The 24,695-nt window shown below is 44.5% G+C and overlaps 1 protein-coding gene across 3 annotated transcripts in view; it reads right to left on the bottom strand.

The window, feature by feature from the left end:
• The window catches only part of ABHD2 (abhydrolase domain containing 2, acylglycerol lipase), a 110,678-nt gene that overhangs the window by 74,407 nt on the left and 11,576 nt on the right, over positions 1–24,695 (bottom strand). For 2 of the 3 annotated variants that reach the window (XM_010349828.3, XM_003921632.4), the window contains exons 2-3: positions 5,748–5,838; positions 2,809–3,008 (exon numbers count right to left, since the gene is read on the bottom strand). In XM_010349828.3, the coding sequence (XP_010348130.1) occupies positions 2,809–3,002 (194 nt within the window). In that variant the 5' untranslated portion in view covers positions 3,003–3,008; positions 5,748–5,838. The remainder of the gene's footprint in view (positions 1–2,808; positions 3,009–5,747; positions 5,839–24,695) is intronic. The other variant, XM_074400003.1, reaches the window with a different exon arrangement.

Raw genomic sequence — 24,695 nt, 5'->3', positions numbered from 1 at the left:
TTTTTTTTTTATTTTGAAACAGACAGCTTGTTGTAAATCAGTTAACAGAACTTTCTAGCCCAGGCGAGTGCTTGGGAAGGCTGTAGATAGGCTTCCTTGTAGGAAGAAAATCTTCACAGTCCCAGGAGAAGCACTTTCCCTGCCAACAGATGTGTTTCCTGCCCTCAGCTTCCAACACATGGGAGGTTGTTACAGACATGTAACACAAAAAAAGACCACGGGGGACAGTAGCTTCTGATGGAGACACAGAAATAGAGGGTCAGATGGGAATTAAAGGCCACCCAGAGACTCTAGTCAGGGGTTGGCCTCTGCCTCGATTCTCTCACCTGTACCCAAGAAAAGTCCCCGTTCACTTCCCCACAGATAGGACGGCAACCACCCTGGTGTCACACTCCAGTTTGGGTTCAGTTTCCCTCTCTGCTATTCCCAGTGTCCTCGTCCTTAAAATGAAAGGAAAAATGCATCCAACCTCAAGGTTGGTAAGACTAAATGGTATAATGTCTATGAAAGGTACTCAACAAATTTCAAATGCAGTAGTAATGTAGACAAAAGAGAGTAGTAACGTGAAAATATTTTGGTGATATGAGACATGGACGTAGGATACAGGGATTCCTAAAATTAGAATCTAAATCAGAAATAAGAGGTGAGTGGAAGGATGGAGGGGCAATAAAGTGAATCTTTCTGCCCTTTAATTGTCAAGTTCAAGTCAGACTACTCAGGTGGTTAGAATTTAGCTGCTTAAGCAATTCTCCAACATGCCCTAAGAGAGATGAGGGAGAGGTTTTGGAAATAAATTGGTTCTGGATTATTTGTTCCTTCACATACACCTTCAAACCATAGCTAACTCCTAAACAATCACCAGGTCTGCCTTTAACCTAGGCTGACCTCCACCCCTCCCTAGTTAAGGTACCAGGAGAGAGGGTGGCAATCAGCTAATGACCAGGGGACTCTGTGCTGATGCCCGTGGATCAGGCTAATGCTAATTTTCTCAACACAGCCACCAGGTCCAAGGAGATAGGGCTGGGGATGCACTTCCATAACAGGAGGTGGGTGGGAGCCATTTCAAGGTCACAACTTAGACTCACCAAGAAAATGTGCCAGAGAAGGAAAAAAGCAAAGAGAAACCGATGGGCTTAATGTCTCCGGATGATTTTTTTTAAGGAAAAAAAGTAAAGGAGATAAACCAACTGCCACAATCAGCTTTCCTTTACACTACGAACAATTAGTACGGAATCAAACGTTACATGATGTTTTTCTGGAGCCTGGGCAACAGCAGCTTTTGCATGGCCTCCTCCCTCTAATGACCCAGGAACCAGTGCTGGGTGGAAATTTGCACTCATCTGCACAGAAACTTGCAGGGCTTTAAATACTTTGGATTTTAAGAGCTCTCTAAAATGAGATGACAAAAGAACTGGGCCTAGGAGTCCTACCCAAATTGAAAGCTCAAAGTGGGTGCAAATGACAGTAGCCAGTCCGAATTATTGATTTATCTAAATTAAGTTTTGTTTTTTTTTTTTCTGAGACCGAGTTTTGCTCTTGTTACCCAGGCTGGAGTGCAATGGCGTGATCTCGGCTCACCGCAACCTCCGCCTCCTGGGTTCAGGCAATTCTCCTGCCTCAGCCTCCTGAGTAACTGGAATTACAGGCACGCACCACCATGCCCAGCTGATTTTTTTGTTTGTTTGTTTGTTTGTTTTTTAGTAGAGACGGGGTTTCACCATGTTGACCAGGATGGTCTCGATCTCTTGACCTCGTGATCCACCCGCCTCGACCTCCCAAAGTGCTGGGATTACAGGCTTGAGCCACCGCGCCCGGCCTAAATTAAGTTTATTTTTTAAAATGCAGCCTGGGTATGGTGGCTGATGCCTGTAATCCCAGCACTTTGCGAGGCCGAGACAGCCAGATCACCTGAGGTCAGGAGTTCAAGACCAGCCTGGCCAACATGGTGAAACCCCGCCTCTACCAAAAAATACAAAAATTAGCTGGGTGTGGTGGCGCATGCCTGTAGTCCCAGCTACTGGGGAGGCTGAGGTAGAAGAATCGCTTGAACCTGGGAGGCAGAGGTTACAGTGAGCCGAGATCATGCCACTGCACTCCAGCCCTGGCTACAGTAAGATCCTGTTTATAAAAATAAACAAATAAATAAATAAAACAAAAGAAAAAAGAAACATTCAAAATACAAGTATGAAAATACCAGATGATTTTCAAAACATATATTGTGCACATCCTTTACAGAGTTGATTTTTAACTGCAAACACGACAGAGTGAGACTCTATCTCAAAACAAACAAACAAAACACAGATCTGGGCTTCTATAGGGAAACCTGGTTCACTGAGACAAAGCACTCTCTTTAAGTGCATTCTCTTAGCTAATGCTTGGTACATTTTTCAACGAGGCAGATGGAGAAAACTCAACTAATGGATCTGTGCTTTTTTGCTTATTAATTATTTTGGGTTAGGATAGTTTCTCCATCCTAGAACTGGCAGCAAAGCATTTGCTAAAGGACTAGAATGTTGTCCAACTTCTCCATATCTACCTACAAATGACAACAATTTTCTGCAAAGTTCCTGTCACGGATAATCACATCACACTGTGAGGAAAGGGTGTTTCAGGCAACAAAGATCTGATTCTCTCCTGCCCTTCCAGATTCAAACACTAGACTGCATTCAGACTGTGGCTATTTTAACACCAGTGACGCCATATCCACTGATGCCTTAAGGACATGTTGGGAGTAGATTCTTCTTTGAACATCACACAAAGCCAAATACATCTGCAGGTGAGCATATACAGGGCATGAGGTCTACTCACTCTTTGGTCAGAAGAGGACAGGACTTGAGCAGGAAGCGTGAGAGCCCTGAGTCCTGGAAGTAGAGGTCAGGCGGGGCTGTTGGGCTCTTCAGGTTCAAGCACCGGACGATCACGTACAGCACAGCAGCCACTGCTGCTAGCTTCATTCCATCAAACACAGCGGGGAGCTCGGGGGTCTCCAGCATGGCATTCATCTTGATCTGGGGAGCAGAGGCACAGGTCTGAGTTTATAAGCACAGTGAGGAGGGGTGGTGTCCACCGCACTACAGACACATGGTGTGCTAAGAGACACTGCAATGGTGTGCCATATTCAGACGTATCCACAGGGTCCTCCCAGGCAGACACTGCCTGCACCTTACAGCTCCTAATCAACTGGCCATAATCCAAATCACCAACAGTTCTGAGCACAGAAAAACGGAGGACTATGTGTTTTTCTTTTTATACTCTGATGAGCATTTCTAAGATGAGCAAATGGAAAAATGCTGAGAATAGTGTCTTTCCTCAGAGGGGGAAAAATAAGATCAGTCAAAGAGGCAGAAACAGGACAGGGGTAGCACTTTGATTGTTGTTGACAGGTCATTTTTTTTTCCTCTCTGTAGACTTAACCTGTACCTGGTGCCCCAGGTGTGTGTGTGTTATGTTTACAGCGTTGAACAGAAACGCGGATGAGACTACTGGTGCCACCAGGTGTGGTTGTATTGCCTGCTGGCCTCACCCCTTTATTTGCACAACAGGCTGAGATGAAGCAACCTCGGCCTGACTCAGCCATCTGCTCCCACAACCTCCCCAGTGCTGGAGTCTGCGTCAGACTCAGCCCAGGTCACAGTAGTTTTGGCTTCTAAGGGTTTCAGGTGTGAAATGCAGCTTGGCTAGTTTTGTTGTTGTTGTTGTTTTTGCTTTTGTTTTTTCCCTGCAGAGGCTATTTAACTGTCCAAATTTAGGTTAAAGGTAATTAGTCCAAAATTAGGTTAAAAGTAGAGCAAATTGGACCACTAGGCCAAAATCTAAAATTGGAGTACAGAAAATGTATAAGCTTATCTCGCTTTTCCCAAGCTCTCCCAATATTTCATCTTTTGAAGTAACTTTACCTTATATACAACACACACACACACACACACACACACACACACACACCTCCAAACATATAAAATGAAACATCAACAACAACAAAAGTAACAGCAACAAAAATCCAGTATTTTCCTTGCTGCTTGGCAGAAAAACAGGACATCAGCTGTTAACTTAAAAATCAGGGAAACCACAAGCTAACAAAAAAGAGAAAATGGTAACTCTCACAGCCAAGGTAGCTATGGCAACAGCTAACCCTGAAATGGTTTCAAGTAGCCTCTGCTAAAAACAGTTACCATGAGAGCTCTGGTAGCCAGTGATAGACACAGAATTGGCAGGACAAAACAATTTCCAAAAACTGTGTTAGGAGCGTAACCGACCAAACTATCCTGAGACCTACAGCAAGTCCAGAGAAGACTCAAAAACTCTTTTCTAAACTCATAGTCACTTTGGCAGACACTCTCTGGCAGGGATTCCCAATTCAATAATGAAAGAAAATCTAAGACCACAACTCCGTAACTAGACTTCCACCATCAGGGCAAGACAAGGATTTTTCTTTTTCTTTTTTTTTTTTTTTGAGACGGAGTATCGTTCTTTCACCAGGCTGGAGTGCAGCGGTGTTACCTCGGCTCATTGCAACCTCTGCCTCCCAGGTTCAAGTAATTCTCCTGCTTCAGCCTCCCAGCTGGCTGGGACTATAGGCATGTACCACCACACCCAGCTAATTTTAGCATTTTTAGTAGAGATGTGGTTTCACCGAGTTGACCAGGATGCTCTCAATCTCTTGACCTCTTGATTCGCACACCTCAGCCTCCCAAAGTGCTGGTATTACAGGTGTGAGCCACACCTGGCAAAGACAAGGATTTTTTAAAACTTACCTGACACAATTTCAAATCCAGGCTAGACTATAAATACACTCTCAGCTACGCTGAACTTCTGTGAGGAGACAGTTTTCTTAAAACTTAACTTCTGGGCTGGGCGTGGTGGCTCACGCCTGTAATTGTAGCACTTTGAAAGGCTGAGGCAGGCAAATCACTTGAGGTCAGAAGTTTGAGACCAGCCTGGCCAACATGGTGAAGTCCCGACTCTACCAAAAATACAAAAATTAGCTGGGTATGGTGGCGAATGCCTGTAACCCCAACTCCTTGGGAGCCTGAGGCAAGAGAATCTCTTGAACCCAGAAAGCATAGCTTGTAGGAAGCCAAGATTGTGCCATTGTACTCCAGCCTGGGGACAAGAGCGAAACTCCATCTCAAAACAAAAAACAAACAAACAAAAAACTTCTGGTGACATGCCCCCTTTCTCCTGGAGTCATATCTACTGAAAGCTATCTATAAACCCCTAAAAAAAGGATCCTTAACTTCAGTTCCGTGGGTTCCCTATGGAATCCTAGGATCTAAGAACCCGCTGAAATCATATGAAAGTTTGTGCACATGAGCAGTTTTCTGGGGAGAGGGTTTGAAACTTTAATAGCACTGCACTGAGATGCTCAGGAGTTTCATCTGCGGCTCCCATTCCTCACCTTGTTGGAGCCCTCCCACAGATGCCAAACTGAGGCCAAACAATGTCCAAGATGATGCAGCTTGTTAATATAGGCTTTGAAGTCTCCACATTCTAGTGGAGGGCCAAAAGTAAAACCCACCAGAAATTCTCTGACTACATGTCGCTAATGTGGAACCGAGGTGGAAGTTCTTCCTCATCACCTTTGTTGGAAAGAGAACAGGGTAATGCAACACGTAGTTTTTACTAGTTTCCTTATTGGTCTGGGGTGGGCTTACTGAATTAAAAAAGAAATCCTTCCCTTCCGACTTCTACTCACTGCTTCCTAACTTAAGGGGAGGAGAAGCAAAAATAAGAGTCTCAGCAATACATACCAATGTTATTTATTCTTCTCACTGCAAATACGATTTTCCTTGAAGAGTTGTATAGTTGGGCTGGTCAGTCAGATCTCTCATTCAAACTAACCTAAAAGTTAAAAAGATTGGATGGTAATTTTTTTTTTTTTTTTTTTTTTTTGAGACAGAGTTTCACTCTTGTTTCCCAGGCTGGAGTGCAATGGCGCGATCTCGGCTCACCGCAACCTCCGCCTCCTGGGTTCAGGCAATTCTCCTGCCTCAGCCTCCTGAGTAGCTGGGATTACAGACACGTGCCACCATGCCCAGCTAATTTTTTTTGTATTTTTAGTAGAGACGGGGTTTCACCATGTTGACCAGGATGGTCTCAATCTCTTGACCTCGTGATCCACCCGCCTCGGCCTCCCAAAGTGCTGGGATTACAGGCTTGAGCCACCGCGCCCGGCGGTAATGTTTTAATGAATGAAAAAGAAGCAACTGAAATGAAACGTAAGCACAGTCTAAGTTTCTCTGCATTTAAAGTATTTAGAGAAAAGACAATTTCTTTCATTAACATGTATGCCACCCTCTTGAACGACTGGCCTTTTTAACAAGCCTGCTGCAGGAAGGCTTTGTGAATCCACCAAGACTGACAGGCTCTCTCTGGTTTCCAGGACAAGTTTTCTGCTGTGTTCCTGATTCTGGCTAATGGCAATTTACATTGCTTTGAACCTTTTCTCATACATAATCTCCAGAAACGCCTAACAGGACAGCTATCATCTCCGTGTGACAAATGAAATAACTTAGCAAGGCTTGAGATCAAGACAGCACAGCCAGTCGACTTATTTGTTCTTTTCCAAATATACAGCAAGGACAGAAAAAAAAAAAATATGAGCTGAGAAAAGTAACAGGGCACAGATGGGCTCAAAAACAAGGTACCAGAAACTGAACAGAGCCAAAAGCAATGGGAAGGGGACTGCATCGCTTGGAGGGCCTCTGTTCAGGGTGGGGCCAGAGGCTGGCTGCTGAGAAGCACCAGAAGCTAAGTGTTTGCTGAGATGGGCCCCCCCCAGCAGAACTTCTAACTACTGTTAGAAGTTGCTAAAAGATCTATGGCTTCTAAAGCAGCAGAAGCAAAAGAAAGAACTTGGGGGAAACAGCCAATGTCGATGCAGCACTATCTATGTGCTGAGCTCTGTTCTTCACACCTGACATATGCTAGCTCATTTAATCCTTCCCATACTCTATGAAGTACATGCTATTATTACCCCATTTTATAGACAAGGTAACTGAGGCATACAAAGTTTAAGTCACTTGTCTAGTGTCATATAGCTGGTAGGTAGAAAAGCCAGTTTCATATCTGGCCCCAGAGACCCTCCTTTTAATCACCATGCTGTGCTACTAGAAGGCAGGTAAGCAAGAGAGGAAGAGAGGCAAGTAAGAAAATGGGTGGTATGGGAGATACACGAGACACCAGAGGCTTGCCCAAAGTCAGACAGCTTTAAACAGCAGGGCTGGGATTCAAGCCCAGTTTTTTTTCTGATTCCACCACACCAAAATAACTTCAGAAGAATATCAAAGCCAGGTGAAGGAAATAATCAATTAACCATCAGAACAGTCATGCTCAACTTCCAACTTTTATTATCTGTCCCTATTCTGAAACAAATTAGTCATAGAGGGCCAGGCTGTGGCGAGGTGGGGCTAGAAGAGCAAAGTCTCCAGCCACATCACAGGCCACCTGACCCCACAGGCTTGGCTGACAAATGAAAAACAGGGCATGAGCCAGATCAAAGATCCTAAACTGGAGCCCATGGGGTGGTGTTGCATTCAGCTGGCATTTTAAAAAAATTAATTTTCGACAGGTGCGGTGGCTCACGCCTGTAATCCTAGCAGTTTGGGAGGCCGAGGCGGGTGGATCACGAGGTCAAGAGATCGAGACCATCCTGGTCAACATGGTGAAACCTTGTCTCTACTAAAAATACAAAAAATTAGCTGGGCATGGTGGCGCATGCCTGTAATCCCAGCTCCTCAGGAGGCTGACGCAGGAGAATTGCCTGAACCCAGGAGTCAGAGGTTGCAGTGAGCCGAGATCGCGCCATTGCACTCCAGCCTGGGTAACAAGAGCGAAACTCCGTCTCAAAAAAAAAAAAAAAAAAAAAAAAAATCAATTTTTTGTTGCCAAATTATTAACACCAGGAGATTTCAGATAAAAATCTACATTTCTGGGCCGGGCGTGGTGGCTCAAGCCTGTAATCCCAGCACTTTGGGAGGCCGAGGCGAGTGGATCACGAGGTCAAGAGATCGAGACCATCCTGGTCAACATGGTGAAACCCCATCTCTACTAAAAATACAAAAAATTAGCTGGGCATGGTGGCACGTGCCTGTAATCCCAGCTACTCAGGAGGCTGAGGCAGGAGAATTGCCTGAACCCAGGAGGCGGAGGTTGCGGTGAGCCGAGATCACGCCACTGCACTCCAGCCTGGGTAACAAGAGCAAAACTCCATCTCAAAAAAAAAAAAAAAAAAAAATCTACATTTCTGGTTTCTCTTGTAAATAAAATCAGAAGATGTGCCAACACAGGGCCAGCATTCTCACAAGGCAACAATGGACAGAGCTGAGCAGGGCTGCCCCTTTCAGACCTGGTGAGCTCTCTCCAGGTAGCCACAGTCCCCACAACTTCCCCACCACAGACCCCGCCTGCTTTCATCATATATGGTGCCAGAATGGTCCCCGTAAGCATCTGAACATGCAACCCTTGGAGAAAAGCATCTAAGGTCCCTTCTAGCCCTGAATAGGTCTGTACTGACTTAGTATTTTAGAAGTAAACAATCAGTATATGTATAAATAAAAAAGTCCTAGAAAAAATGATGCAAAGGCAGTGGCAAAGCTGATATGATAACGAGATGTAGCGCCTTTTATTGACTGATATTTTCACTGAGGTTTATTTATACCTGAACTCTTTCCACAAACTATTTTTTTTTTTTTTTGAGACAGAGTTTCGCTTGTTACCCAGGCTGGAGTGCAATGGCGCGATCTCGGCTCACCGCAACCTCCGCCTCCTGGGTTCAGGCAATTCTCCTGCCTCAGCCTCCTGAGTAGCTGGGATTACAGGCATGCACCACCATGCCCAGCTAATTTTTTGTGTTTTTTTTTTTAGTAGAGACGGGGTTTCACCATGTTGACCAGGATGGTCTCGATCTCTCGATCTTCCACAAACTATTTGAGACAGCTTCAAGAAAACACCCTTACTGAATCTTTATGCATAGTAAAAGATCTGACAATGTGTTAGACCGCTGACTCCTTTCCAAATGTAAGTGTCCCCTTCATCCATACTAGCAAAAACCTGTGAAATGTGCCCAGCTGAAAAATACTACATACCCCAGCTTCCCTTACCTAGGTGAGTCCATGTAACTAAATTCTGGTCAGCTCTGGAGGGGTTGATCTAATTTCTGAAAAGGCTCCTTAAAGGGCAGGGAGTGCACCCTTTGTCTGCCTTTTTCCCTTCCTGTGTCCCTGGAATGCAGAAAACATGGCTGCAACTCTAACAGCCCTCTTGGGCCATGACGTGACCTTGAGGTCACTCTAGGAGCCCCATGAAGAGGACAGCAGAGCAGAGAGACAGAAATCTGGGTTCCTGACAACTTAATGGAGCCCCCATATCAGACCCAGACTGCCTATCTTAGGACTTCTTTTACATGAGAGAATCAACAGTTGAAGTCACTGTGACTTCTAGACTCTTTTAGTTGGCAATTTCTAAAGATACAGAAGGAAATATGATATACTCAATCTTTATGAAAACTAAAATCATTGGTTATAAGTGTTCGCAATTTATTTCCCAGAATTCATAACTATAAATATTTTTTATTATTAGAACAAAGCTTTAAAATAGCAACTAAGAAAATCTAAGAAATTTTTTAAAACTAGAAAATACATATGTCAACACACATAATTATGTATGTGATAAAGCTTTAATGCATGTGATCATGCTTTAATTTTTTTTGTTGTTTTTGAGACATAGTCTCGCTCTGTCACCCAAGCTGGAGTGCAGTGGTGTGATCTTGGCTCACTCCAACCTCTGCCTCCCAGGTTTCTCTTGGAAATAAAATCAGAAGATGTGGCAACACAAGACCAGCAATTCTCTGCCTCAGGCCCCTGTCTAGTTGGGATTACAGACACCCACCACCACACCCAGCTAATTTTTGTATTTTTAGTAGAGATTCAGTTTCACCGTGTTGGCCAGGCTGGTCTTGAATTCCTGACCTTGTGATCTAACCACCTCAGCCTCCCAAAGTGCTGGGATTACAGACATGAGTCACCACACCTGGCTGTGATGATACTTTTAATTTATCTGAGCTTTCTGACTTCAGGGGAGTGTAGGTGGGGGTGGGGGGGAACCCAGTCAGACCTATAGTTTCCAAAATGGAAAGAGAGTTAACATATATTGTGCTCTTACACCCAGGGGCATAACAGATACTCACTAGAAACAAGGCTTATCTGGCAAAAAATTATTAAAAAAAAAAAAAAATGTGGGACTTTATGTAAGGGGACCTTGAGTGATTTGATAGACAATGTCCTCCCACAACTTTTTTTTAAAAATGCAGTAGAGAATTAATTTCCTCAACCCTCAAAAAATTCGAAGGTTTTAAAATTCAATTCAATTCAGGGAAGGCAATCCTATGAGAGATTTATAATTATTGTGGTCCAACCCCACAGCCTCGATCCAAGGCTTCTGCTTGAAGTCCTGAGGAACAGGTCACTTCTGCACGTCCCTGGGGACACCCCCTTGAGTTTCAGCAGGCTTAATTAAGTACCTGACTACCTCCTGTGCACCTAGCATTTCGCAGGATGGCAGTTAAGTAAATTCTCATTTTAACCAGGAAGAAAAGAAATTTATGCTAAGGCTGTATGTACTTTAGAAACTTAGATAAGAATAATCTGGCCAGGTGTGGTGGCTCATGCTTGTAATTCCAGCACTTCGGGAGGCTGCAGCAGGTGGTTTGCCTGAGCTCAGGAGTTCGAGACCAGCCTGGGCAACACGGTGAAATGCTGTCTCTACTAAAACATAAAAAACTAGCCAGCTGTGGCAGTGTGTGCCTATAGTCCCAACTACTCGAGAAGCTGAGGCAAGAGAACTGCTTGAACCCAGGAGGTAGAGGTTACAGTGAGCCCAGACTGTGCCTCTGCACTCCAGCCTGGGCAACATAACGAGACTCTGTCAAAAAAAAAAAAAAGAATCATTGGTCCAGGAAAAAAATTAAGCAAGGAAGGACTCATGGAGCAGCGAGATCTAGAACCCAGCTTTAGTTAATGAAGTATAGCTGTCCCTCCTTAACTGCAGATTCAACCAACCACAGATGAAGAATATTTGCAAAAAGAAAAAAAAAAAGACAACAATAAGGCTGGGTGCGGTGGCTCACACCTGTAATCCCAGCACTTTCGGAGGCCGAGATGCATGGACCACTTGAGGCCAGGAGTTTGAGATGAGCCTAGCCAATATGGCGACACCCCATCTCTACCAAAAATTACAAAAAAATTAGCCAGATATGGTGGCACGTGCCTGTAATCCCAGGCTGAGGCAGGAGAATTGCTTGAACCCAAGAGGCAGAGGTTGCCATGAGCCAAGATCTTACCACTGCACTCCAGCCTGGGTGACAGAGTGAGAATCTGTCTCAAAAAAAAGATAATATGAAAAGAAAAAAAATAAAAATTTTAAATAAAAGCAATACAGTATAACAATTATTTATACATCATTTACTTTGAAATAGGTCTTATAAGTAATCTAGAATGTACAGAGGAGGACACGCATAGCTTATATCGGACTTGATCATCTGTGGATTCGGCATCTGCAGGGGACCTGGAACTATCCCCCATGGATATCCCCCATGGACAACCGTATAAAATGTAGAAGCATGTGTTAGTATGAGTGTGTGTGTACAGTGCATATACAAAGGTATTAAATGAGGAGTTAAGTAATTTTAGAAGAAAAATTTTCACATTTACTTTGTCTTGCTGTATTTTATTTTATGATATTCTTTTTTTCCAAGTTTGACTTGCAACTAAATTTTAATATTCTAAACTTGGTCTAGACACAGCAAACTCTGATCCCATGGTATTATTTCGTGTGCCCCGCCCCACTTTCCAGGCAGGTGAAATCCCGTTAAAATGAACACCAGGCAGCCTAGATAGGGAAAAGAAGTCACAGAGAACAGCTGAAGGGCTGGTAGGTTGCAGATGAAAGGGAAGCATCTCCCTACCACCACCCCAAACCCAGCTCCACCTCCATGATAGGCTGGGCTTCCTGTGTACATACGACAATCCCTCCACTGTTGGCTGGCCCACACCTCCCCTGCATTTTATGAATGGGATTTAGGTGCTGTAAATGGTAGTCAGAATTCCATTTACAGTCTCTGCATTAATAAAGAAAAAACCAAGGTGCTGCCATAAGCCCAGCATCTAGTCACTAAAGGAAATCCCAGTGTCACCCTGGTCTCTAAGACAAGCTTGACTGGTATTTCCACCTGAGCTGTGTTTCCCTCGCCTCTTTCTACTCTCCTCCGGCTAAAAGCATTATTTTAAGATGGAGGCGCAGATAGAGCGAGAAATCACCACTGCACTAGGAAAAGCTCCAGTCTTGGGGCTCTGAGACCTGGGTCCCGGTGTCTGCTCTGCCCCTTCCTGGCTGATGACCTTGAACCAAGGCACTTAATCCTTTTGGGCCCTAAAGACCATCTGTAAAATGAGAAGGTTAGATTAAAAGTAGATGATGCCGCCGGGCGCGGTGGCTCAAGCCTGTAATCCCAGCACTTTGGGAGGCCGAGGTGGGTGGATCACGAGGTCAAGAGATCGAGGCCATCCTGGTCAACATGGTGAAACCCCGTCTCTACTAAAAATACAAAAAATTAGCTGGGCATGGTGGCGCGTGCCTGTAATCCCAGCTACTCAGGAGGCTGAGGCAGGAGAATTGCCTGAACCCAGGAGACAGAGGTTGCGGTGAGCCAAGATGGTGCCATTGCACTCCAGCCTGGGTAACAAGAGCGAAAACTCCGTCTCAAAAAAAAAAAAAAAGAACTTTCAAAAAAAAAAAGTAGATGATGCCAAAGGTCTCTTTTAGCTAGAAATGTCTGAGATTCTAGGGATAGAATTGCAGTCGTTGGCTAAAGAGCACAGGAAAAAACTATCACTGTACTATCACTGTACTTTGTAACAGAAAAACGGCCATGCGCCAGCCTACTTCATAGTAAAATTCATAAGAACTAATGATGCTCAGGGCCTTTGTTCTTTCTTCAAATAAATTAAACAGTTATATTTTTTCTTTCAGCTGTGCCAACAATTTCATCATATTCATTCCACCTGCATGGTGATGCTTTCAGCCTTGGAATACCAATATTCACTGACAGTACATAACTCATAGTCCAGAAAGAAAGAACAAACTGAGCAGAGAGACCTCAAACACAGGAAACCCGTTATCTGGTGTAGCAAACGGAACAGTAACCCCCAAAATTCACATCCACCTGAAACCAGTGAATGTGACCTTATTTGGGAATTGGGTCTTTGCAGATATCATCAAGTGAAGATGGCGTCGTACTGGTTGGAGAGGGTCCTAACCCCATGACTGGTGTCCTTGGAAGAAGGGAAATTTGGACACAGATACATAGGGGAGAAGGCCATGTGAAGAGAGAGGTAGAGACTGGAGCCGTGTATCTACAGCAGGGAATGCCAAGGATGGCTGGCAGCCATCAGAAGTCAAGAGGCAGGCGGGGATAGCCTTGCCTTCAGAGCCTAAGGAAACTAACTTCGCAACACCTCGTTTTCAAACTTCTAGCTTCTAGAATGGTTAAAGAATATGCCCAAATCACCTCTCATGACTCAGGAGTTCCACGTTCCTGTCCTTAAAGAGTGAACGGACTGTTTACCACATTCTTCTGTAAGGCCCCTTGTTACTCAGACAAGCTCCAATCAATTCAGATGATAGCTAACTGACACGAACACCCACAGATGACTCGTGAACACAATACAAATTGCATTCTGCGAACAAATACTTAGTGGTTTGTCTTGTCCCTGTGATTCAGCTGTCAGAACCATTCTTTCCTCTCAGCTATCAGCAAAGTGAGGGAGCTCAGAGACCCAGACATCTGGGAAAGGGGAAGATCTCTCTTTCTTGCAACCCAAAAGGACCTAACATAATAAGCTTTGATACTTATGGGTCCTAAGGCAAATACCTCTCAAGGAAAACCAAACCAAACCCCTAAAGGATTTCTCTGTTCCAATTCCATCTGGCTGAAGAAGTAAATTTCGTTTAGGGTACAGTCCTGCGGTAGACAGCCAGTGGCAAATCCAGCTACAGTGTTTGTCCTGGGGCAAGTTCCTTAATCCTTCTCAACATCATCTGTAAACTGAACATGTTAATACATAAAGAGCATTTTAGCCGGGTGCGGTGGCTCAAGCCTGTAATCCCAGCACTTTGGGAGGCCGAGGCGGGTGGATCACGAGGTCGAGAGATCGAGACCATCCTGGTCAACATGGTGAAACCCCGTCTCTACTAAAAATACAAAAAATCAGCTGGGCATGGTGGCTCGTGCCTGTAATCCCAGCTACTCCGGAGGCTGAGGCAGAAGAATTGCCTGAACCCAGGAGGCGGAGGTTGCGGTGAGCCGAGATCGCACCATTGCACTCCAGCCTGGGTAACAAGAGCGAAACTCTGTCTCAAAAAAAAAAAAAAAAAAAAAAAAGAGCATTTTAAAACAATGCCTGACATACAGTAAGTACCCCAAAATATTCGCTATTACCATCTTCACTATTAAATTTTCCTCCATTTTGCCTCGGTAAATAACCTAAGTTGACAGGTAGAAACGACTACAAAACATACTCCTTCCTAACTAACACAGGTCTCATTAGCAATGAACTCTCTGGCTGATTGACTGCTTGGGCCTCCACCAGTGAGTTTTAAATTAAACCCAGGACACATTCTTCTTGATTCTTCCAAAATGGAACCATGTTAGACTTAATAAATCACCGGATAATAAGTGGTGATCATCATGTCCCATAAACAGTTCCACAAAGTCATAAAGTCACACACTCAATCGGTTGGAATTTCAGAAAATGGTCTACCAGTTCTCAGGAGGAGTAAAATTATCCAATGCAGGAAAACAGGAATCTCACATTTAAATATCAGAAATGGCTACTAAGCCCTGAGCTTCCACAAAAGCAAGCTGCCAAACTAAAAATATCTGAAGACTGAGTCACCAGTTAAACATGAGCATTTAATTGGGCACTTTCCTGTGCCCTTACTAAAATACTGAAGGGAGGCTGGCCTCTCCCAATAGCAAATAACCCTGCTGAAAGAATAGTACTGTCTACGAGAGAACAAATGGGTAAAGCACTTAGTAAAATCACAGCCAAAATTTTCTCTTATACTGAGAAACCATCAATCCATACCTGAGAACAAACAAAAAAATCCTAAGCCAGATGTTTCCTCTAGGGAGGTTCCAGACTTTCTAAGAGAACAGGCACTTGAATAGTGACATTTGTCCTAAACATTGTATTTTTAAAAATCTGTACCATAATTAAATACTGTAATATCAAAAGCAAAATCACAGTTTATCAGAACCCAATGAACTCAAGCGCCTAGTTTACCGGAATTTTTAAGAGAAGGATACAACGGAAGAAGAGGGCATCTCCAGATTGATTGTCCTGGGCATGTCCTGGGAATAGTACAGATGCCACCCACTCTTCTACATCTGGAAACAAGCTTCCGGAAGGAGGAAATGGAGAGGTGGGTGGGAAGGCAAGACCCAGTGCCTGGTGAAACCCTTACCTGAAGAACCACTCACCCCAGGGAACGCCCTCAGGCAGGCAAAGAACGTTTCACCCAGAGTTGCAACAGAAAAGGACTTACAGCTACTCTCAGGTAATGAGAAAACAAAAATAACTGGGACTCCCTCTTCCTGTTCTGGCTTCCCAAGCCTCCCAGTGCCCCGAAGACTTGGCTAAAACACACTCTGGGGCTCTCAATGAGAGAGCATTAACACGAGCGGCCCATTATAACTCTAACAATCTTGCATTTCACCATGGCAGGCATACTGAGGAAATCCGACCAACGACCAACCGGCCAAGCCCCTCTCCTTACCTGCCAAAGGAGAGACTTGCTTGGCCCACTCACCCCAGCTGGCTAGAGTTGAGGTCACTCATCCACCCATCTCTCTCAGTTGTGCGGCTCTCTGATGCTAAATTCTGCCACCTGGGAGCAAGAGCACCTCTCAGGGCTCGGCCTGTTACACAGGGATAGACAGCAGGAAAAGCTCTGTGCTTCTTGCCCTTCCAAGCCTGAGAGAAGGTTCTGGGGGCAACAGTACCTGGTATGCACAGCATTTCAAGGCAGGCTTTACTTATTTCTGTTTTATAAATACCTCAGACACTAAGTAGATACAGCATCTTTTTCCAGTTTAGAACAGAAGTCCTGAAGGTCACATGGATTCCTTTGTGACCAAGTCTTAGGAGACAAATGCTACCAACTAAATGCAGACAAAGATGAAGGACTGATTTGTGCTTGACATGAGGAAGGGGTATTGTGAGATAGGCACCGATCTGGTACTGAACATGCCAGCCTCAACACTGGGCCTCCAAGGAGCTCTGCCCAGCCTCTGCCATCAGTCCTGCTACGAGAGCTAAAGAGCTTTGCCCCCTACTCGTAGGTCACAACTCAAGTGGAAAGACCCAGAGATTCTGGATTCTGGATGTCAGAAGGGGCGGGGATCCCATTTATGTGTCTACACTACTTGTCTCCAGTGACATCTGGAGTTATTACACCCCCCACCCCTCTGAACATTCTGTGCTGTACAGCTCTGGGCAGGTCACTTGCACTTTTGGAGGATTTTGAGGCTCAGTTTAAGAGTCCATGTAATATAACTGAATGACACAGGGATGAAGGTTTTGGAACTAGAGAACCTGCATTTGATTCCCGGTTCTGCCAAGTGACCCTGGGTGAATTATCTAAACATTACAAAGGTTTGGTTTTTCTTCTATAAAATGGGAGAAGGGAGGATATATTACATGTTACTGAAGGAAAGAAGGTGAAATTCTGTAGGCTAAAAAAATGACTTATAATGATAAAATATGCAGATATCCTCAAGATAAGGTTTGTAAAATGCTTTGGGCTCTTTAGCAGAAAGCTGCTTTATTAAATATTTCAAGATTAGAAAAACATTAGTTTCAAAGCAACTGCTAAGGAATTTTACACATGAGGAGCATGGGAATTGGTCCCCAAGTAGTCCTGAGCTTGGCTTTATGACATCTTTGCACTAAGGTTACTGAATGATCTAAAAAATAAAAACTCAAAAGGAAGCCCTCTGGGTTGACGTGTTTTAGGGTTCAGTGGATTGCTTTTTCAAGGGCAGAAGTAAGGTCATGCCCTCAAATGCTCCTCTCTCCCATCGTCCAACACAAATACTCCAGGGTCGCTCCAGGCCTCACTCCTGCCTCCCACTGTGGACTAAGTTTCCTCAGCCTTCTTTAAAGCACAAGGGCAATCTCACCTGCCACCCCAGCCCACCAGTAGCCTTCTTTCTTTCTTTTTTTGTGTGAACTTTGCCTGTATCAGGCAGGCATTTGCTCTGAGTCCACCTCTAGTCCACCTAAAAAATACTCTACACTACAGAGCAGGAGTGCCCTACATGAAGCAGACAGCTATGCCGCTCACTCCACAGGAGCTTTTCCTCTGCTGGGCTTTCCTAATACATTTGTCTTGCCTCCTCATCAGTTTCCTGGGAGGCAAAGAACTGGCTATCCAGGAAGATGATTTCATCACAAATGGCAGAAGTGTTTCTCTGAGACTGGGAAAGAAAATTACCCCACTTACCAAAAATTAATTCACTGGCATAAAAAGGGAGCACCCTCATAGATCAAGCAGTGTCTTGCAAATGAAGATGACAGAACCCGCTGAAAAGGCATCAATCCCACTGGGAGGGTGTTTTGTAAACTATGCCCTCCCGACATAGTGAGACCGCCATCTCTACAAAATATTTGAAAATTAGCCCAGTGTGGTGGTGCCTGCCTGTAGCCCCAGCTGGCGGCAAGGCTGAGGCAGGAGGGTTGTTTGAGCCCAGGAAGTTGAGGCTTCAGCGAGCTGTGACTGCACAATTGCACTGCAGCCTGGGCCACAGAGCGAGACCCTGTTTGACAAATAAACAAACATAAATTAATAAAGCATGCTGTACATCGTAAATATAAACAAATTTTGTCAATTAAAAATTATTAATAATTTAAAAAATAGGCAGGGCATGGTGGCTCAAGCCTGTAATCCCAGCACTTTGGGAGGCCAGCGTGGGAGGATCACCTGAGGTCAGGAGTTCCAGACCAGCCCGGCCAACATGGTGAAAACCCATCGCTACTAAAAATACAAAAATTAGCCAGGTGTGGTGGCACACGCTTGTAATCCCAGCGACTCAGGAGGCTGAACCCAGGAAGCAGAGGTTGCAGTGAGCCGAGATAGTGCGACTGCCCTCCAGCTTGGATGACAGAGTGAGACTCCATCTCAGAAAAAAAGAAAAAGATTTGTTACTAGTTGTGGGAAGGTGCGTACACATACCTATGCACACATTTGGTATAATCCACAGTTTTCTGGTTCTTGTCTTTAAACAGTGCTGCTTGTTAGCCATACACGTGGCTGCATGCATGCTAGGGAAATGGGCCCAGCCCAATACTGGTTTGCTTCTGCCTTTGTTTGCTAAGGGAGACTGCGATGTCTTGCTAGGCCCTGAAAAGCTTGGAATGGCTCCAGAGATCCAGGATGATTTCTCCAACTTGATTCAGAGCCACGAAAAGCAGCTGTTAGGAGCAGACTGCAGATGGGCTCACCATTGTGGAAATGGCTCTTTTCTCCCATCTCAGGAACACAGGTTCAGCCAACAGTTCTAGAAAAGGATGTCTATCTACTTCAGGAATTCTAAAACATAACTGTGTCACAGAGGCTCGAAAAGAGGTGCAGACTGAGCCCAGGAAGAGGAGGAAGAGCGAAAGGACATGGGCATCTTCTCTGCAGCTCTGGCAGGCTTAAAGAATGATCTATTACCAGAAAGACTGAATCACAGACTGAGATGAAAAAGAAAAAAAAAGAATGAAAGAATGATCCATTATCATTTTCCAGCATGCAGAACTGTTTCTTAATTGTCTCTGGTTTCTGTTTCCTCCCCTCTGCTTGCAGTCTTGCCATATTCTGTTTAATCGTATTATTTCATCCTACAATCATTTCTGGGGAAGGCCATTTTGGCGACCAAATGGACTTATTTTTGCCTTTTAGTGGCCCATTGGATCGAGGATTTGGTGAGCCTTGACCTGAGATATGTTGGCTTGAGATGTGGCTGTAAAGTGAATTTCCAAAACCATGGCAGTACCTTCTTATAAAAAAGAGTAGGCCAGGAGCAGTGGCTTACGCCTGTAATCCCAGCACTTTGGGAGGCCGAAGCCGGTGGATCACAAGGTCAAGAGATCAAGACTAGCCGGGCGCGGTGGCTCAAGCCTGTAATCCCAGCACTTTGGGAGGCCGAGGCGGGTGGATCACGAGGTCAAGAGATCGAGACCATCCTGGTCAACATGGTGAAACCCCGTCTCTACTAAAAATACAAAAAATTAGCTGGGCATGGTGGCGTTTGCCTGTAATCCCAGCTACTCAGGAGGCTGAGGCAGGAGAATTGCTTGAACCCAGGAGGCGGAGGTTGCGGTGAGCCGAGATCGCGCCATTGCACTCCAGCCTGGGTAACAAGAGCAAAACTCCGTCTCAAAAAAAAAAAAAGAGATCAAGACTATCCTGGCCAACATGGTGAAACCCCATCTCTATTAAAAATACAAAAATTAGCTGGGTGTGGTGGCGTGCACCTGTAGTCCCAACTTCTACAGCAGCCTTCTTTGTTTTTCGTGTGAACTTTGCCTGTATCAGGCAGGCATTTGCTCTGAGTCCACCTCTAGTCCACCTAAAAAATATTCTACACTACAGAGCAGGAGTGCCCTACATGAAGCAGACAGCTATGCCGCTCACTCCACAGGAGCTTTTCCTCTGCTGGGCTTTCCTAATACATTTGTCTTGCCTCCTCATCAGTTTCCTGGGAGGCAAGGAACTGGCCATCCAGGAAGATGATTTCATCACAAATGGCAGAAGTGTTTCTCTGAGACTGGGAAAGAAAATTACCCCGCTTACCAAAAATTAATTCACTGGCATAAGAAGGAAGCACCCTCATAGATCAAGCAGTGGCTTGCAAATGAAGATGACAGAATCCGCTGAAAAGGCATCAGTCCCACTGGGAGGGTGTTTTGTAAACTATGCCCTCCTGACATTCCACCTCACTCCCCATAGGGACCAAAGATATGACTCTAACCTCCATGGGGGCTATGAAAGAAGTATAATATACAGCATCCATAAAATGATTGGAAAATAGTACAACACATCTGTATATAATGAAGTACTAAAGTACCAACTTTAGGTTGCATCAAAGTATCAACGAAGTACTAAAGTACTCTGAAATACCAACTACAAACACTGGAGGAATTCAAGCAAAGCAGGCAGAAAGAAGGAGGAGGTAGACTCGTAGCTGAGAACCACTGGAAGAGATGGAACAGAGAAGGTGAGAAGGAAGGGTGGATGCATACATCAGGCTGGGCTCACATTTAAGCCAGGGCCCAAGAATGTTGGGCTGTCAGGAAATAGGCAGACGGACAAGAGGGATGTGTTTGGGAGCAGTGGCAGTGAGTCATTGTGGAATGAAGCTTCAGCGCTTTACTTACAATGGGGATTCCAGATGTCAGTCTGGAAGACGATGCCCCATAGGTGCTGCCTGGCTATGTGCGTAGGGCTGTGCACTGTTGTTCATGTGAGGGACTGACGTGAGGCCATAGGTGTGAGAAGCATTTATCTGGCTACATGTAACCTGACTCATGGCGATGTTGGACCAGCCCTGGCTTTCACCATTTGAGCCCCAATGTAAGCCTTTGATGGCATCCAACTGGTTTTGTACAATCTGCTGAACTATACGAGGATATTCACTGGGGGCCCAACTCTTCCAGGCTCTAAAAATCATACCATTTCTCACCTTCATGCCATGTAACTACCTTTTCGTAACTAGAAAATTTGCTAGTCTCATCTCCACGTAAAAGTGATGATTCATGTCTCTGTTGGGGTTTCTGTTCTATGCACTTGTAATACAATCCTCATGTCTAAGTTCTACACAAATTTAAATTTAGGGTGTTGAGTACATACTAGGCACTCTGTAAATATTTACTGATTGACTATGTCTGTGGCATTAGCCTAAAACATCACCATTGTGGTTCTCTGAACAGAAGTTTCTTTTTTTTTTTTTTTTTTTGAGACGGAGTTTCGCTCTTGTTACCCAGGCTGGAGTGCAATGGCGCGATCTCGGCTCACCGCAACCTCTGCCTCCTGGGTTCAGGCAATTCTCCTACCTCAGCCTCCTGAGTAGCTGGGATTACAGGCACATACCACCATGCCCAGCTAATTTTTAGTATTTTTAGTAGAGACGGGGTTTCACCATGTTGACCAGGATGGTCTTGATCTCTTGACCTCGTGATCCACCCGCCTCGGCCTCCCAAAGTGCTGGGATTACAGGCTTGAGCCACCGCGCCCAGCTCAGAAGTTTCTTACCAGGAGAGTATTACATGAGGCGGAGAGGTACAGGCCTTTATGAGTAATTGCTACACCACTGTACATCAGGAGAGAAGTTCACTGTGGCCTGAGCTGTCAGCAGCTTTTGGATATTTAAAAAACATCTCAAAGTTCAGGCAGATAATTATCCATCCAAAAATGAAAGTTTTCCCTTTCCATTGCTCAGAGGAGTTACTGTCCCAAGGCATATTTCTTTCATACTTTCTCAAGAACATCTCACCGGGCTCAAAGAGTTACATACAGATCTACCACAGAAACTGCTGTCTCACCAATAAGGAAATATATTCAAAGATAAAACAAGATGTTGGAGGAAGCAGAGGAAAGGAAAGGCCCCCAGAGAGAAGGTACATGGAAATCTACCCATTGATTGTTGACATTCAGATAAATACTGAAATACTATTAGAAGACTCATGATTTCTGCTGTTCTCTCCAGATACAATGCAACAAAATTGTCTGTGGTATTTTCCAACTGACATAAGCTTATTTGGTCCAGAAAATATAAATTTTAATACAATTAACTGTAGTTTAACATAGATTAAGAGGTTGGTAAAATTATAAAATAAGATTCCTTTTTTTTTTTTTTTTTTTTTTTTGAGATGGAGTTTCCAGGCTGGAGTGCAATGGTGCGATCTCGGCTCACCGCAACCTCCGCCTCCTGGGTTCAGGCAATTCTCCTGCCTCAGCCTCCTGAGTAGCTGGATTACAGGCATGTGCCACCATGCCCAGCTGATTTTTTGTATTTTTAGTAGAGACGGGGTTTCACCATGTTGACCAGGATGGTCTCGATCTCTTGACCTCGTGATCCACCTGCCTCGGCCTCCCAAAGTGCTGGGATTACAGGCTTGAGCCACCGCGCCCGGCCCAATAAGATTCCTTTTTAACATCTAAGGAAAATGGAAAAATATTTCCACAAAGATTTCTGCTTCATTGAGATGCTTTCTGTGGGTCTGCATTGGTGGTGGGGTAGAGAGGCTACTGGAGACAGACAGTATTGACCTGAACTGTAGCTACACTTTTTACTAGTCACGTGACTTTGGGCAAGTGGGAGGATTGCTTGAGCACAGGAGTTGGAGGCTACGGTGAGCTATGATTGCACTACTGTATTCAGCCTGGGTAACTCTGTCTCTTAAAAAAAAAAAAAAAAAATTAACAACACAATGTGAACTTGGCAGTGGTATGCTCACCAGAGAAGACAAAGGAGAGACTTCATTCACCAAGGCTGGAAGATCCCAGTCCAGAGCCAAATGTCTAGATCCTCAAGCCTGGTTAGTCTGGTCTTGCCTTGCCCATGAGCAATCATGACCAATGCTAATTTAAGTATCTTCTACAGATAAACATATGGATCACACACACATTCCTTCTCCCATTACAGACCATTATTTCCTCTACTAGCTTGCCCAGACAAAATACTAAATCTGTGAACCGTAAGTTAGGGATCAAAGACTCGCATCCTAGGATCTAGTATTGCTTTTTGGCTCTGATACTGTTATCTTTAAATCACTGTGTCTTTATTTTTTATTTATTCTTTTTTTTTTTTTTTTGAGACAGGGTCTCGCTCAGTTGCCCAGGCTGGAGTACAGTGGAGTGATCTCGGCTCACTGCAACCTCTGCCTCCCAGGTTCAAGCAATTCTATCCTAGTGCCTCAGCCTCCCAAGTAGCTGGGATTACAGGTATGTGCTACCACACCCAGCTTCGTTTTGTATTTTTCACCATGTTGGCCAGGATGGTCTTGAACTCCTGGCCTCAAGTGATCCACCTGCCTCGGCCTCCCAAAGTGTTGGGATTAAAGGATGAGTCACTGAACCCAGCCTTTTATTTTTACTTTTTTAAATTTATAGAGACAAACTCTTGCTCTGTCACCCAGGCTGGAGTGCACTGGTGCAAGCATAGCTCACTGCAACCCTGAACTCCTGGGTTCTAGTGATCCTCCTGCCTCAGCTTCCCGAGTAACTGGGACTGCAGGTATGTACCACCACATCTGGCTAATTAAATTTTTTGTTGTTGTTGTTGCAGAGTCTCACTAGGTTTTCAAGGCTGATCTCAAACTACTGGCCTCAAGTGATCCTTCTACCTTAGCCTCCCGCAGTGTTGGAATCATAGATATGAGTCGCTAAGCCTGGTTAAATCATGGTAATTTTAAATGAAGGAACAAAGCTAGATAACAATAAACTGTCCTATTTGTATAGCTCTATAGTTTATAAAGTGTTTGTGATTTTAATACATTACCTCATTTACTCCTCAAACATGTCACAGAATGCATTTGTGTCGACAGTGGACACTAAGGGCCTAGTTTACTGACAAAGTACATCCACCTCATCTGGTGCTCACAACAGCTGTCAGTTACTATTAATGCAAGCAAGGAAACTGAGGCCCAGGGGCCCTCCCTGTGCCAGGCCCTGGTAAGGCTCTAGGAATACAGGGAAGCAAAGCACCCACCCATCTTATAGGCTGTTTGCAGAGCTGGATAGATTCTGACCACTTCAGACTTGATATTCTAGTCTTACAGAAGCTCTATAAGGCCTCTCTGCCCATCCATAGAGAGACTTAAAGAAATCTGCATTCCCCTTATAAGCTCTTTTGTGGCAAAGTGCTGATTTCTCTTGCAATTTCAGTGCAACATCCAGAATTTCTATGTAGAGTCAATAAATAGACTGATAAGTGATATTAATGATAGACGGAGGAAAAGCAACTATGTTTTCTAAATTGGGAAAAATATCCTTGGCTATAATCTACTTGGCATTTCCTATCTCACTATTTAGAAGGGTACATTTGTCAACATCACTGACAGGAATGAGCAAGCACTTTATTTACATGATCAGAATAGAGGAGAAAACTGCAACCAGGATATTTGGAACCTGAGAAGCTAATGTCTACAGGGTGAATACAGTTCAGGCCACACAAGGAGCTGTAAGGGGCTGGAAGCTCAGCTAGTACTGTAGAAAGCCCCTTCTGTGGCCCATAGTGGGGCACATGGTGTCCAGGCCCCAGGGAGGCTCCTCAGGGCAGAGTCTGGCACAGTATCCAGCAGAGAAAGGGCTTAATAAATGCCTCCTGAACAAATGAGAAAAAAGAACATTTCTCAGCTGTGAGAGCTTTAGTGCAATCACATAATCCTAGGAATAATGTATGTCCCTCAATTTTAGAAAATAGTACTGACATAATTGGATACATGAGAAAAAGTAACAGGATGCCAAATAATATATGTAGAAATTTGCTAAAATTTGGTTGGGTGCCATAGTGCACACCTGTAATCCCAGCACTTAGGGAGGCTGAGGTGGATGGATCACTTGAGCTCAGAAATTTGAGACCAGCCTCGGCAACA

This window comes from Saimiri boliviensis, chromosome 5, assembly GCF_048565385.1.
Source record: "Saimiri boliviensis isolate mSaiBol1 chromosome 5, mSaiBol1.pri, whole genome shotgun sequence".
Lineage (NCBI taxonomy): Eukaryota > Metazoa > Chordata > Mammalia > Primates > Cebidae > Saimiri > Saimiri boliviensis.
Note: the sequence above shows the minus strand (reverse complement) of the source record. Positions and strands in the feature narration are given on the sequence as shown.